At 28.6% G+C, this 14,703-nt stretch overlaps 2 protein-coding genes across 8 annotated transcripts in view; one reads left to right on the forward strand and one right to left on the reverse strand.

Annotated features, from left to right (window-relative positions):
- LOC132909017 (tetraspanin-5) overlaps positions 1–14,703 on the reverse strand; it is a 190,711-nt gene that overhangs the window by 5,044 nt on the left and 170,964 nt on the right. The window lies entirely within an intron of this gene.
- On the forward strand, positions 5,379–12,780 carry LOC132908978 (GTPase-activating protein). 7 transcript variants are annotated; one of them, XM_060963489.1, is made up of 16 exons: positions 5,379–5,498; positions 6,699–6,819; positions 6,925–7,194; positions 7,440–7,596; positions 7,714–7,901; positions 8,054–8,389; positions 9,394–9,595; positions 9,690–9,908; positions 9,991–10,115; positions 10,194–10,325; positions 10,868–10,909; positions 10,986–11,092; positions 11,192–11,435; positions 11,499–11,707; positions 11,785–11,840; positions 12,004–12,040. In XM_060963489.1, exons 1-15 carry the CDS (start codon positions 5,444–5,446, stop codon positions 11,793–11,795), a joined length of 2,418 nt encoding a protein of 805 aa, XP_060819472.1. In that variant the 5' UTR covers positions 5,379–5,443; the 3' UTR covers positions 11,796–11,840; positions 12,004–12,040. The 7 variants fall into 7 exon arrangements, with proteins under 7 accessions (XP_060819472.1, XP_060819465.1, XP_060819471.1 ...); XM_060963482.1 differs by having other exon boundaries at positions 11,499–11,840; positions 12,004–12,780; XM_060963488.1 differs by having other exon boundaries at positions 11,321–11,435; positions 11,499–11,840; positions 12,004–12,780.

Here is a 14,703-nt window from a genome sequence, read left to right on the forward strand (position 1 = left end):
AATAGAAATTTGTTTCGTCTACTAAGTATCATAATAAGTGCTTCACTTTAAATATTTTATTTTATGTATTTTTTCATATTATATGCATCCTGTAGTTATTTGGAATCTTTCCCTAAAATCCATAAACATCCGCAATCTAATCATTTCGGAATTATAGGACATTTTCAACTATAAGTCAATGACTGCACAAGAAAGTTTATTGTGTAAAGAAATGTTCCCGAAATGCATACATCTAATTAGTAATGTGTTCAGTGTCATACATAAACGACTATATCGAATATTAGAAGGTAATTTTCGAGACTGTGAAGAATTGATATCAGCGATATCATCATCAATTCTCAGAAGCTGTCGAAGAATAGCATCCTAAGAAGGTACTGTTAGTCCGGTCACGATATGGAAAACAATGTACATGCATATAAATTACCAATTGTTTCCTTATCATATAACATTCCTAAATAGATGATATTCCACTGATAAAAACCTCTTATAATTCCGATATTAAAAACATTCAGATCCACGTTTATTAAGACATTTTTGCTTTTTTGCTGCTGAAGTTTAACCTTAACTTTTTGGAACACTCTGCATATTCTAGCTTGGTCGTTCGAGCAACTGACGCTCATATATTAACACTTTGACTGCCATGTTGATCATATATGACCGACCATGGTGGTCATTGATGACCGGAGCGCTTGAACTTCTTATAATTATAAAAATTGAATGAAAATTGACAGTTAGGGTATTTTGAATATAACCGATAAATAGAAGATACTTTGAAATAAAAAGTGCCCCATTAAACGATTAAACATTTTTATTAGAACATGAATAAAAACAAAAATGAGAACAAATCTTGTATCTAACGGTGCACTGTGTTTGTATCCATATGGTAACCATTCATATTTGTACAATAAATGTTTTCTATTTTATTTTCTATTCCTTGCGACCTAATTAAAATGTTACAAACAGTTAGATTAACATCCAGGCAGATTTTAAAACAGACTAACTTTTTTAAGATTAGGCCAAACAACTCGAACTGTTCTGAGAAGTTTTTTTCTTTTTTTTTATGTTATTTTGGTTTTTTTTTACAATTTGTCCTGAAGGACATTTGGTAAAGTGTTATATCTTATTGGTGAAAAAAAAAATAAAATAAAAGTAAATATAGCATGTGGGTGGCTACCCCCAGCGGGGTACCAGCTTCGTTTTTTCTAAGTTATATCTTTTATGATTCTGAGAAGTTGACACTATAAGCGTCGAATCCCGGAATGTTCTGGAGGATTCTTGGGTCTTTTAGAATGCGTGAAAAACGCAATTAAAACTTCCAGTAAGATTTGCTTACTGTGGGGGTTTTGAAGGCAGTTTTCACGGGCTATCGCATCGTGCATATTTTTATTACTACACACGAAGTTAATAATCTGACAGATTCCTGCTTTCAATCTATATTCAATCGACTTAGCATATGTTTCGTTCGCTTAATTGTTCATACTCGTATTAACTTTTTTAAAATAAATAACGTGATATTAATAATGATAATATTTCGATGAAATCTATGCGTAATGCACGCGGATGATGTAGATATTGGTCTTTCCTTCCATGTATCGAGTGACATTCATTTTAATTATTTTACAAGCGAATAAAATTTCGGATTATGTTTGAGTTATTAAGATTTTACTGATATCTTCTGATAACATCTGTAAGATTCGTTACTACTGCTAATTCGCACATAAAAGTGGGATTGCATTGTGAAAGTTGCTTATTATTAAACCGTGGATTTTTATAGGAAACTTTGAAAATGAAAATATACACAGAATATGTACACACGCATATATATATAAAATATCCATAGTATAATAAATTTTGCAATATTTAACCGTTTTAGCGCCATGCAACGCGATCGCACTGTTCGCGTACTGTGGTGAACTGTGTCGCGATGTTTGGTCACGATCGTCAATTCGCAACGTCAATTCAGAGTTTCCTCTCGTAATTTTTTTTTTTTTTTCAAATAATCGTAAACCACCTGCATAAGCGAAAAAAGGGATTTCTCGCAAATAAATGAACGAAGCGCTATCGCACAATCCGACACGGATTCTTTTAAAAACCCCTGGCACTAAAACGGCTAATGGATAAAACAATTTTCTACGTAAGTCCTATTTTGAAAAACACCATATCACGATACCGAATAATATGGAATTATTAGAATTTCTATTTTATTCATATTTAGACCTTTAAACGACATTGTAATCTGTTTATTAATATTTACTATTTCTTCGTTTTCACTTTGTAAATATATACGGTATGAGTGTATACGTTTATGGTATAAAATTAGCCGTACATACTGAGTTCAAGGCCAGATATGCATATTTTCATGTAAACAAATTTTTTCACAAATGAAACATCAAATATACATAAACTTAACTAATATAGAAATACAAATAATTCTCGATAAAAATTGCGAGACGAATATAATTCGTCTATACAATGTGTAACTTTCCCAGCATAAAAGAATGCACAGGTAACTTTAACTTTTTCGCCTTTGTACACTTTATTTTCATTCGAAGACACCATAAATTGGCATAGATCAGAAAATGCAATTTCATTTTGCATTGTAAAAATGTGAAGATTGTTTCAACATAATGACAGAAGTTATTACTCCTGATTAAATCATTTAAATTAATTTAAATTAATCCATCTTTATTATTTATTTCATTCGATGGAATACCACCGTATTTATCGTGGAATTTACGTACTAATAAATTGGCTCCAAATATATTAAATTTCGTGTCATTAAGTAATACTTTCATACGGCTTTTTCAAAACATTTTCAAAACTTGACACATATTTTGAAAATGAAATGTAGAATCTGATAAAAATGATTAAAAAAAAAAAAAAAAAGAGAGGAAAGAAAAGAAAAGGAAAGAAAACGCTTCATTGGAAAATAAAGATACGTGTCAATGCTGAATACGTTTTGTAGCTACTGTGCATTGGATATTAATTAGTTCTTCGTTTAATAACATTACGAAGAAACATGTTGGAATTTATTTTTCTCTGAACGTCTTTTAATGGCCCATCTAAAAATTGTGAAATTTATATATTCCCATGTTAGTAACATATTATTCTTTTCTATTTTGTATTGATTTAGAAATACAGGAAATAACAATATACATTAATTCACTATTACTTTATATAAATATTATAATATATATAATGTATTATATACAAACAATAATTAATTATTATTACTATCATCTCTGCTATTATCAATATTTTCATTGTGTTTGTACAACAATTATAGTAAAAGAAAAAAGTCAAACAAGACGTAAAAGTAAGAGAGAAAACGAGAAAGAAGAATGACGTAGGAGGAGTGGAAAAGCAATGTGGTTTATAGAGTTCCACAAAGAGTGAGGAGCAAAGAGAAACGCAGAGGAGAGGAAACGGGCTATTGCGCCATCAGGAAGTGGCTCACCACTTACACGAGTGTAGTTAACCATACTCCAACATAGAGGTTTGTTCTCGTTCTACGACAGGCGGACAAACTTAACGCATTGAAATAAAGATAGAGTATAGATAGCGGTCAAGAGTGATGCGATGAGAAGGACAGCGAATCATAGGAATAGTAATTTTACTCTGCATACACTATCACCCATAAGCATCCGAACACTTTGGCCCATTTGTAACAACAGTATTTGAATTTGATCAAAGTGCACAAATTAACGATGAAGCAATAATTAGATAACATCACTTGGTAGATTTTTTATGGAATCAGCAGGCTATTAGTTTAAATTGCCCGTTAAAAGATGTGCGTATATATATGTACAATGCTATACATATACTTCGTATTAGAATATCATTACTCCGACATCAGAGATCTATCGATTTAGAAGATTGACTTATAATTCGGAAATTAAAGAGTCTGAACGTAGAGAGCTTGCCAAATGCATGATAAGATATATCGACAAGTTTTGGCAGCTATATACGAGTTACAAAGTTTTATGATTGTATCGTTGGCCTTTAAAAATTGATTTAATCCTGTAATAATATTTTATCGTACGCAGCTACGATGATCGTAATAGACAAATATCCGGACACTTTTAAACGTTAATTTGCATGTGAATATTGACCATCAACTTTACTTTTAAAACTATATATAATCCCTCAAATGTTATTTTCTGAAACTTGGATAAGTAGTATAAATTTGCTTTCGTATGCTTTTGTATTAGAATGTCTTCTAATATTTATGCAGTCTGGTGTATCAAAAACATCTTCTTTCATTATTTCAGTAGATGTGCTTCCTTCCTTCTCACAAGTTCTCGATTTCTATAATACCTGGACCATTTATTCGCACGCGAACGCCCAACTTGCATATTTTTTTTGTTTTTCATCAATAGTTCACTTATTTACCTGTATTATTTACTGGTATTTACTTGCACTCACTTGTATTATTTACCTAATTTACTTGTAATTCCTAATAGAACAACAAAAATTATAAAAACATAAAATATTTTATAAAACAATGGAAATTTCTTAATTGAAATTAAAATGTCGAAGCCAATTTACTCTATCGATGACAAATTAGCTTCTTTCATCAATGGAACAGTAATTGAGAATAATACTAAATATAATTACATACCTAATGTAATATTTAGGATAATCGTATTGATAACTGTTATGATATTTATAAGAGATGTGAAACATGTAATTTTGATCTTGTTTTACTAAGAAAATATATTTAATTATTAAATGTCTAATGTATCTTTCAATAATGAATGGATATTGTATTTGTGTAAAATATGTGATACAATTCATTATATTTGTAACTCCTCCGATTACTGAAAAATTATAATATGCCATTTAAATGTATCGTACATATATGCACTTGTTGCGTAGATAAGGCATGTAAACAGAATAAGATTTTTAATAACTATATTCATTAAATATTCTTTATCATGGGAGGAAAGCAAATTTAAACACTTATTGTCTCTTCGATTGTAATTTAAGTAACATAATATACGTTATATAATATATAACAGTATATCATATTTAAAAATATCAATGATATAGATAATTAATAAAACGTAAATAAATATAACATTGTACTAATAAATAGTATTACCTACTTTATAACTTTTACGTTTATTATTTTCATAACGAAAAACGTTTCTTAGATAAATACTTTCAACTTATTTGTATCTGTTTTAAACAGATACCGATGAATTAATAATCAAATTTTATTCGTCATTTATATTCTTATTGTCAGATTTCCCTATTTATTCATCTATTAACTACAAATAAACCGTTATCACAAATCTTTATAAAAATTATCAACGTGCATATTATTTAAGATCGGGCGCGCGTATAACTTAGCACGATACTGTTTAAAATCCATTCACAGAATGAACGTACCGCCTTGTATTCTGTTCATGTACTCACTCAGTAGTGTCATGGAGGTAACATGGCCGAAGAGACGCGCCTAGTTCGCGTTGAAGAAAGACTAAAGATTAAAATCGGTACGAAAGCTTGTTAAAAACATCGTTTACTAAGAATGTGAAACACCAACGAATTATATCATGTGTTGATATTACAAGGATATTGTTATTTGAAGAAGTTCGAGGTGCTATTATACGCGTGCTACTTGTTTGGGACCCGTTTGTCACCCAGCTCGACTTCTTCGATTATTCGATTTTACTATTTCAATGAAAAATATAATATTATAAGTCATTTGATCATTTCATGTATGAACTTGACAAATCTGTTGTACAATCATATGGTAGTGGTATCTCTGCTAAACTTTAATGATCAACACACGTAAGCGTACATTTTCGACTCCCACGCACCGTTGTCCCTGTGCGAATATATGCTTCTAGTTAGTTAACACTGAAAAAAATTGATTATACTTATTGATATCATAGAAGATCACTTTTTAATATAAAAATATTAATCAAATTCGTCACACATGATCAGCAATTATAAATTTCCTCCTTTTATTATTTCTATTCTAAATATATCAAGAATTATTGTTGTTTTGCTTATGACATAGTTTTTATACACGTTAGTATGACAGTATAAATTTAAGAAAACAAAATATAACGTTTTATTCGCTACATTCATTATGTCCTGGAACGAAAAAACTTGACTTTACTATGCAAAAATAATATTCTTTTTGAGTAGGCCAAATATAAATATTTCCTTAGTATCTTTTTAATTTATTATTAATTACTTATATATCTTTTCTAATTTTATGCATTTCTTGATATAAAATTACTTTTATTAGTTATTATAATACATTACTTACAAGTTGGACTTTTTTTTATTAATATGCAATAAAATGTATGAATTTTGTAATGAGATATTACTAAATAAGCTTAATATCATTAATTACTTAAATTAATCAGATCTATAAATCTATTTTATAAATTTTGTTCTATTTATTTGTTAATCGTTAAAAATCTACTAATCAATTGTTATTAATATCTAATTGTTTAAATATTTCTCCGCTGATTATTAAAAAAATTAATTTAACAAGATTCTTGTCAATTAGTTTTGTAAGAACATAATTTCTTAGATATTGCAGTAGAATTTATATTTTTTTGTTTTTATGGAAATAGAAAAATTCCATTTACTTTGTAAGTGAGAAATTAGTTAACTCTATTAATTTATAAATAATAAATATCTTGCTTATTAAAAAGTACTTGGTCAATAATATTTAGGTGAGGTGAAAAATTTACAAAGCAGAAGCCATGGATCTCCTGGTGCAAGGGATGTGTATTGTGTATTATCTCTCGATCAAGAAGAAATATTTAGAACAACAACAATGGAAAGAACTCTCAAGTAAATGTTATTTGCTTTTTTCTTAGAAATTGATGTATATATATATATGTATATATATGTACATCATAGCAAGTAGCTAATTTAAGTGTTTCTGTTTTAATATAGTCCATTTTTTGGAGAAGAATTTCAATTTGAAGTACCTAGAAAATTTCGTTATCTTGGCATTTATGTTTATGATCGTGATAGACATTTAAAGCAAGATAAAATTTTGGGCAAAGTAGCAATAAAAAGAGAAGATTTAGCAACGTATCATAATAAGGAACATTGGTTTCCCTTGAGACTAGTTGATGCTGATTCTGAAGTGCAAGGTAAAGCACATTTGGAACTTGCCCTTCAACCTCAAATTGGATACGCTCAACCTAAACTTACAGTAAGGTAATTCAGTTCATTAAATAGTTATAAAACAAATATTATTAAATGCTGTTACATTGAGTATATAATTGCTATGTGTGTGCGTGTGTATGTGTATGTGTGTGCGTGTGTATGTGTATGTGTGTTTGTATGTATGTTAATAAAAATTCTGTTTCATAGATAATAATGTTTAGAATAGAATAAGTCACTCTATAATTATATAATGAGATGAAATTTCTAATGATAATAATCATAATTGTTTTTTATAGGATAATAGAATGTAGTGAATTAACTGTTAAAAATAGTGGTTGTGATCCATTTGCAACTGTTACGGTTAACTATAGTAATGGTAAACAAGTATTAAAACGCACAAAAATTAAAAAAAAAACGATATCTCCATACTTTAATGAAACATTTGTTTTTGAGGTAAAATTAACTAATTTACGAAATATCTATTTATTTTATTATCATTTAATTATATTTTAGCTGTACAAAATTGTATGCCATTTGAATAATTATTTATGTCTTAAATTTTATTCATAGCCAGAAATAACAGAATCCAAAGAGAAGGATATTTCTCATTATCCTCTTGAACGTGGAGAAGTGGGTGAGGTTGTTGTAGGTTTATGGCATGCATCTTCTGGTATGGGAGAGCAACCAGCTTTTCTTGGTGAAGTTAGAGTTACTTTAAAAGGACTACAAAAGCAGCCGACTAATACAACAACTGCATGGTAGTTTCTATATATATTTTCAGATAAATGATTTTTATTGCTAGCTTTTTTAAATTTCTTCAGTTAAAAAATTTTATAAAATTTTACAAGATTTTATAACAATAAATTATCATTATTATGTCACTATCTTTAGATATTTTCATTATTAACAGGTACTTCTTACAACCGCGACAAGTAAAACATCGCCCAAGTAAAATTTCAAATAGTTCTACATCACCTGGTGCAGTTCCAGGCTTGGGATCTCTGCGGTTAAAAATACATTATACAGCAGATCATGTTTTTCAATCAGCGGTGTATGATAGATTAAGGAATTTGCTGTTACAAAGTGTCAATATTCAACCAATAACATCGTCCGCTGTTTATATTTTGGGAGAAATTGTGGCAAGTAAAATGGAAGCTGCTCAACCATTGGTTAGGGTATTAGTACACTATGGACAATTGGTTTCTGTAATGAGAGCTTTAGCTAGTCATGAAATTTCTAAATTAACGTAAGTAAATCAGTTATGTGCAATCTTAGTTTTAATAGTTTATATATTATATTCATATTTTACTGTATAATCTATAATTTACTATATATATTATATAATTCATAAAAGTAATTATTATAATATATATATAAAGTGTCCATCATAGCAGTTCCTTTGATTTTGAAGATATGAACAGAAATTAGCGAGCTTTTGATCAGTAATAAAGGACAATGTTAAAACATTCTTGCTTTGATAAAAAATTAGAGACTAATTCGAAAATCGGATAAAGTTGCTTATGTTAAGTGTAATAACGTATAATATCTATACCACTGGATGGCTTGAATCTTTTATTTGAGAAATAGTATTTTAACAATTTTCGTGCACTGTATTTTGTTATTGATATAATGCTAATTAATTTTAGTTCATAACATTTTTGTGTTAGATTATTGAACGTATCTGGAGAAGCTATTAAGATGTACCTTGCGTATTTATATACAGAATGTTCCAAAACATGGATATAACATCAATATATTAGCATGAAAAATATATGTCCAATATTACCTCTTTCTCAAGTTACATTTGTGTTTTTGTTATGCCAGTTACCTACTTTCATAGAAATTATTCAAAGTGAGTACCTTTGGCTCAAATAAGGCTCTATACTTGTTACCTACACAACTCTTACATCCTACACATCTTACACAACTCTTTACCTGTTCAGAATTGACAAGTACTGTTTGGATTTGCTGAAAACTGTCTTCAATATGGTGTCAAAGTATCTTAATATTGTCCATTGGTTCGTTATAAACGGAAGGTAACTTAAAAATAAAACTGGCAGTAACTCGGAAACATTATATTGAACATATGTTTCATGAATTTCTTTTTTATTTTTGTATATCGAATTTATCACTAAATTTATTTTTGTACCCGCATGTTTCGAAGCATTCTGTAATAATATCACATACATCCGATAGAAATACCATATATATTATTCATATACATAATGTAATTTATAATTTTTATTAAAGTGACCCAACAACAATATTTCGTGGTAATACGTTAGTAAGTAAAATGATGGATGAAGGTATGAGATTAGCAGGTCTTCACTATTTACATAGTACGCTTAGACCAGCTATGGAACAAGTATTCTTAGAGAAAAAGACATGCGAAATAGATCCAACAAGAGTAAAGGATGCAAATACAATTCAAACCAATTTAGCGAATTTAAAGGTATATAAAATACAAATTAAATTTTCCTTATCATTTTATTATTGTATTGAACAACATCAACAACGTTAGACTTTATTTTTTTATAATTTAATAGGAATATGTTGAGAGGGTATTTACTGCTATTACAACATCTGGTGTACGATGTCCACCATTAATGTGCGAAATGTTCTGGTGTTTAAGAGAACTTGCAGCAACACATTTTCCAAAAAATAAGGAAGTAAGATATTCAGTCATCAGTGGATTTATTTTTTTACGATTTTTTGCACCTGCAATATTGGGTCCAAGATTATTTGATATTACTACTGAACAAATTGTAAGACTGTCATTGAAAAAAAAAAAGAAAAGCAACAATATTGATTTATAGTGAAATTAAGATATATTATTATTTATTCTAGGATTCTCAAACTAATAGAACGTTAACATTAATTTCTAAAACAATTCAGAGTCTAGGAAACTTAGTAAGTTGTAGAGGTGGAGCTGGTAGCGTTTGTAAAGAAGAATATATGGAATGCGTGTATAGGTACATTAGGAATAAATGCATTTCGGAATTTAGTTTATAAATAAATAGATTTTTATTATTTAAATATTACTTTTTCAGAGAATTTTACACAGAAAGACATATACAAGCAGTTAAGCAATTTTTAGAATTGATATCAACTAGTAGCAACAGTGGTATTGCAAAACAACGAACAAGCACTCAGCAAGAACAACCAATCGTATTGAAAGAAGGGTATGTCTAATGATTTTTTATATTAGCATATTGTATTAATATACTTTATTTATATTACATCTATTGCTTTTATTCTTTCTTATCATATACTTGAAAAATGAACATTTTAAACTCGATGCAGACGAGCGAATTTTGTTACACATGCATTTCTTGGGTGTTTCATTAATACACTGAATTACACAAGAAAACGCAGACGAGTGGGCAGACCCAAATGACGGCAAATGAAAATTAATTATCTCGATCCTTTTTTGTGTTGCTAGAACATTTACGAGTATTGTGACATTCAAGCGAGCGGGTAATAGCCGCGAAGAACTACATATTTGCGCAATATTTAAGCGAATAAATTCGCTTGTCCGCATCGGTCAAATAACTTAAAAATGACTATAATAATTATGATAACAATTAAAAATTTATAAATGTATCGACCATATATTATTTCCTTATTTATTCGTTAAATATTAATTTTAACAAGGCAAGTTAAATAACAATATTCTTTTGTTCACATAAATATAATTATTGCTAATAAAAAGCATTTATAATAGAATATATTTTCTCTTCATGCATACTGCTGATTGTAAGAAGAGGTTTGTAATAGCACCTTATCTCTGGTCTGAAATTTTCACATAGTATAAATTTGTCACTATTGTTGCTTAATTACAGAGTAATGATTAAAAGGGCACAAGGTAGAAAACGATTTGGTCGGAAAAATTTTAAACAAAGATACTTTAGGCTTACTACACAGGATTTAACCTATTCAAAAACGAAAGGTGAATGAATACATTGATCTTTGAAAATATTGTATCCTCGGAGAATTAACCTTTTTATTTTGAGCTCTATCAAATTATGTTTGATAACACATTTCACAGGTAAAGAACCGTTATGTAAAATACCGCTTGAAGAAATATTAGCTGTTGAAAAACTTCAAGAAGATTCTTTTAAGATGAAAAACATGTTTCAAATTATTCAATCACAAAGGGCATTATATGTTCAAGCAGGAAATTGTGTAGAAGAAAAAGAATGGATTGATATATTAACAAAAATTTGTCGTACAAATAGCAATCGATTAGAAAAATATCATCCGAGTGCATATATTAATGGTCATTGGCTTTGGTACGTTATTTAATATAATTTGAATCAATATACCTTTCGATCATTAATAAATATTGCTTATAGTTGTAAAGCAGTAGCAGAAACTGCTCTAGGATGCAGCGAAGTATCACCAGGAGTGGAAGCTGGATTGCGTATGGTTCTAGATCCAGATAGAGATTTACAGCGAATACATTCTTTAATATTTACGAATATGCCGCGACTTGAAACTTTAATGAGTGCGTGTGAATGTCAAGCTGTTTATGGGGCTAATGACATGTGTATTTTACCAGGAGGTGGGTCTCCTATAGAAGATGTGCCCTCTTGTTTTAAAACTTTAACTGCATTAAGAGAAGCTGCATATGCTTTACAGCACGAGCATAGAGCGTACTTTAGAAGATTGGCGCGCGATACTAAATATGGAAGCAAGTAAGTTTATTAAAATAATATATTCTTTGATATTAGAACAATAATACACATTAGACAATTAATGTGACATTTTCTAATTTCCATTTCACTATGATAATTGAACTGTATTATTTGTGTATCTAATATATAGTATAATATATTTAAAAAATTATTATAACTGTAGGCAAGCTCCGATTGGTGATGATAATTACCTTCATTTAGCTGCTAGAGCTGGATTTGAAAGTCAATTAACGAAACGTGCTTATGAAATAGACAGTTTAAATCAACACTATGTAGAAACAGATCACTGTTATGATAGCGGATTTTCCAGGCGAATAGAGGATCAACGATCATACGATGAAACATTTAGAAAACGTCTAGATTCTGGCTCGATACATCGTAGGTATGAGAACGAAAATAATTTAGTACGACGATATGAAAGCGCTACTGATACTATTAGAAGTATCCAAAATGATCTCAACACATTTGATCATAGTTTAAATAATACATTTAGGACAGATAATTCTGAAAAAAATGTAAATTTAGAAAACAATAGAATTTTAGATAGTTCCAGTTTTTTAGCAACAGATGGAATTACTATTTCTAATACATTATCAAGAAAGTTTAATAGCTATGACCATACCAAAATATTAAAGGAATGCACAATAACAAAGTTCAAAGGTGACAAACCTGATATATCTTGTAATTCTTTGAATGAGCATACTAATTAATTCATTTAAATTTTGAAGATGAAAACATGTTCCTATAAAGTTTTCTAAGATATTGTCTCATATGTTCATGTTATATTAAAGGCACACTGTAGTCTTTAAATTCATTAAAATCATACAAGATTATATTTCTTGCAGTAGTATACAGTATATGGAGTTTAAGTGTATATAATAGTAATCTTCGAGCTGTTAAATTTTGGAACAGAAAAATATTTTAAACATTCAATGCTTTGCTATTGCTATTTGCAAAGCTATTTCTTATATATTAAGTCAAAATATAAATATTTCATAATTATTTAAAATTATTTACAAAAATAGCCTTAAGCACAATTGATATGGCACGACATGTTTGTTGGATAGTAACATAAGAAGAAATCAGATTTCGTACTATGCATTGCTTGTTGAAGGGTTAAATGAAGTTTAAGTGTTTACTATTGTTCCAATATGTTGGGTGAGTCATTGTTAGATTTTAAGTTCTTGTTTTGTTTTAATGACGTGATAAAATGATCTAAAACAGAAATTATCCATATCTAAAAGTTATTTTTATATAACTGTTCAGAACCAATAAATCAACATCAATGACCAATTTAAATTAGTTCAAGATCTCCTAAACTAAAGATAAAGTCTTCATTCTAAATATAATATGTATATAACTATCAAGATTGTAATTTAATTTTAAAAAATTTATATTTCTTCTTCAATTTAAATCTTTTATTCAAGATTTTAATTTAATTCTCAGACCCTTGAATCTCATTTCACTTATACTCTTCCACTTTTATATCTTTCTGTTACTAGAAGTACCTCACAGTACAGACCAAAACTTATTGAAATTCTTGCTCAAAATCAGTGCAAATAAAAATAATCACAGAGTACTGTTGAAAATTTTAAACATTAACCATGTGTTTTTGAAAAAAATATTCTGGTCAACATTGCAATTTTATCAAGAGTCAAAAGATCTGTTACTTGTTGTGTAGTTTAACATGGTATGTCACCTGAATATGTTTCATTTATGTTCTCGAGAATTTACATTTATATATACTCTATTTACATTTTAAAGCTAACTGAATTTTCCGTTAAGCTAGAAAAATCTCGTGGCATTTTTCATTAATTCATTTAAAAAAAAAAAAGGGAAAAATGAGAATCTCCTCCAAAAACACCAAAGTTAAGTTCTCACCAAATCACGTCTTTATTATTGATTTCAAATCTTTTACATCCTTTTAAAGTACAAATCAAAATGCCAGCTCTTACTTAGTACTTTATCTTGCAGTAAATGTGTGATCCAATAATTTCTTCTCAATCAATCATCTAGAAAAGAGTTAAGTATTCCAGTGCAGCTTGCTTGGATTTTAGTAAACGTACATGTAAACAAGACAAGATATGTTCCATCCTTAATGATGAATGCATTAGTAATTAGTACAAAAAATACATTTATGACATAGTTCAATTATACGTAATTTTAAATATCGTATACAAGCACAATTTTACACACATGTAATATTGCCGAATTTTGAACTTTAATTTACATAAGAACAACATCGAGTTTCCATCATATTATGACAGAATTTCGACAGTTTCTAATCTGCATTATATTAAATTGCATTAGACAAGAGACTTTCTTAATTCAAATTTTATTTATTATATCACGTTTAAATATTTCAAAGTTACTAACACTTTTGTTTGCAACTACATTTTATTCTGTGATAAGGAGTTTTAACATATTGTTGGTTCAATAACGTAATTTAATATTAATAAAATGTCAAATAATTGTTTGAAGTGGGCCAGCTTGTCTATGGTGTAAATAAGTAAGATAGAAAACAATTACATAGTTAGTTTTTTGGGATATATTCTTCTTTCAATGGTGCAATTTCTTGTTTCTTATTAAAATCGTTCTGTTTTTCTATTAAAATCATTTTGTTTCCAAACTATTAATTTAGATTACTTTTATCGTAAATTAATTCTGAATATTCAATTGTTTCGTTACATTAGTGTACTTATTTACTAAAAAGTCACCCAATTTGTGCATGTTGTAAAAATAGATACAGATGGCGAATAATTTGTTAAATATTAATACAATCGTAAATGTCTAACGTTCATCCTTGAACGTCTTATCTCAATTACTATAAATATTTGTATTTGCACTAAACAGTGACTGTTAT

This window comes from Bombus pascuorum, chromosome 7 (genome assembly GCF_905332965.1).
Source record: "Bombus pascuorum chromosome 7, iyBomPasc1.1, whole genome shotgun sequence".
In the NCBI taxonomy this organism is placed as follows: Eukaryota; Metazoa; Arthropoda; class Insecta; order Hymenoptera; family Apidae; genus Bombus; species Bombus pascuorum.

What these genes read in the sequence shown, in the direction of transcription:
- LOC132908978 (XM_060963482.1), top strand. Translation starts at nt 5,444, where the DNA reads ATGGCCGAAGAGACGCGCCTAGTTCGCGTTGAAGAAAGACTAAAGATT. An exon ending in ACTGCTGATTGTAAGAAGAG is followed by an intron (nt 10,910 to 10,985) that starts GTTTGTAATAGC and finishes GCTTAATTACAG; the next exon opens with AGTAATGATTAAAAGGGCAC. An exon ending in GATACTAAATATGGAAGCAA is followed by an intron (nt 11,841 to 12,003) that starts GTAAGTTTATTA and finishes TTATAACTGTAG; the next exon opens with GCAAGCTCCGATTGGTGATG.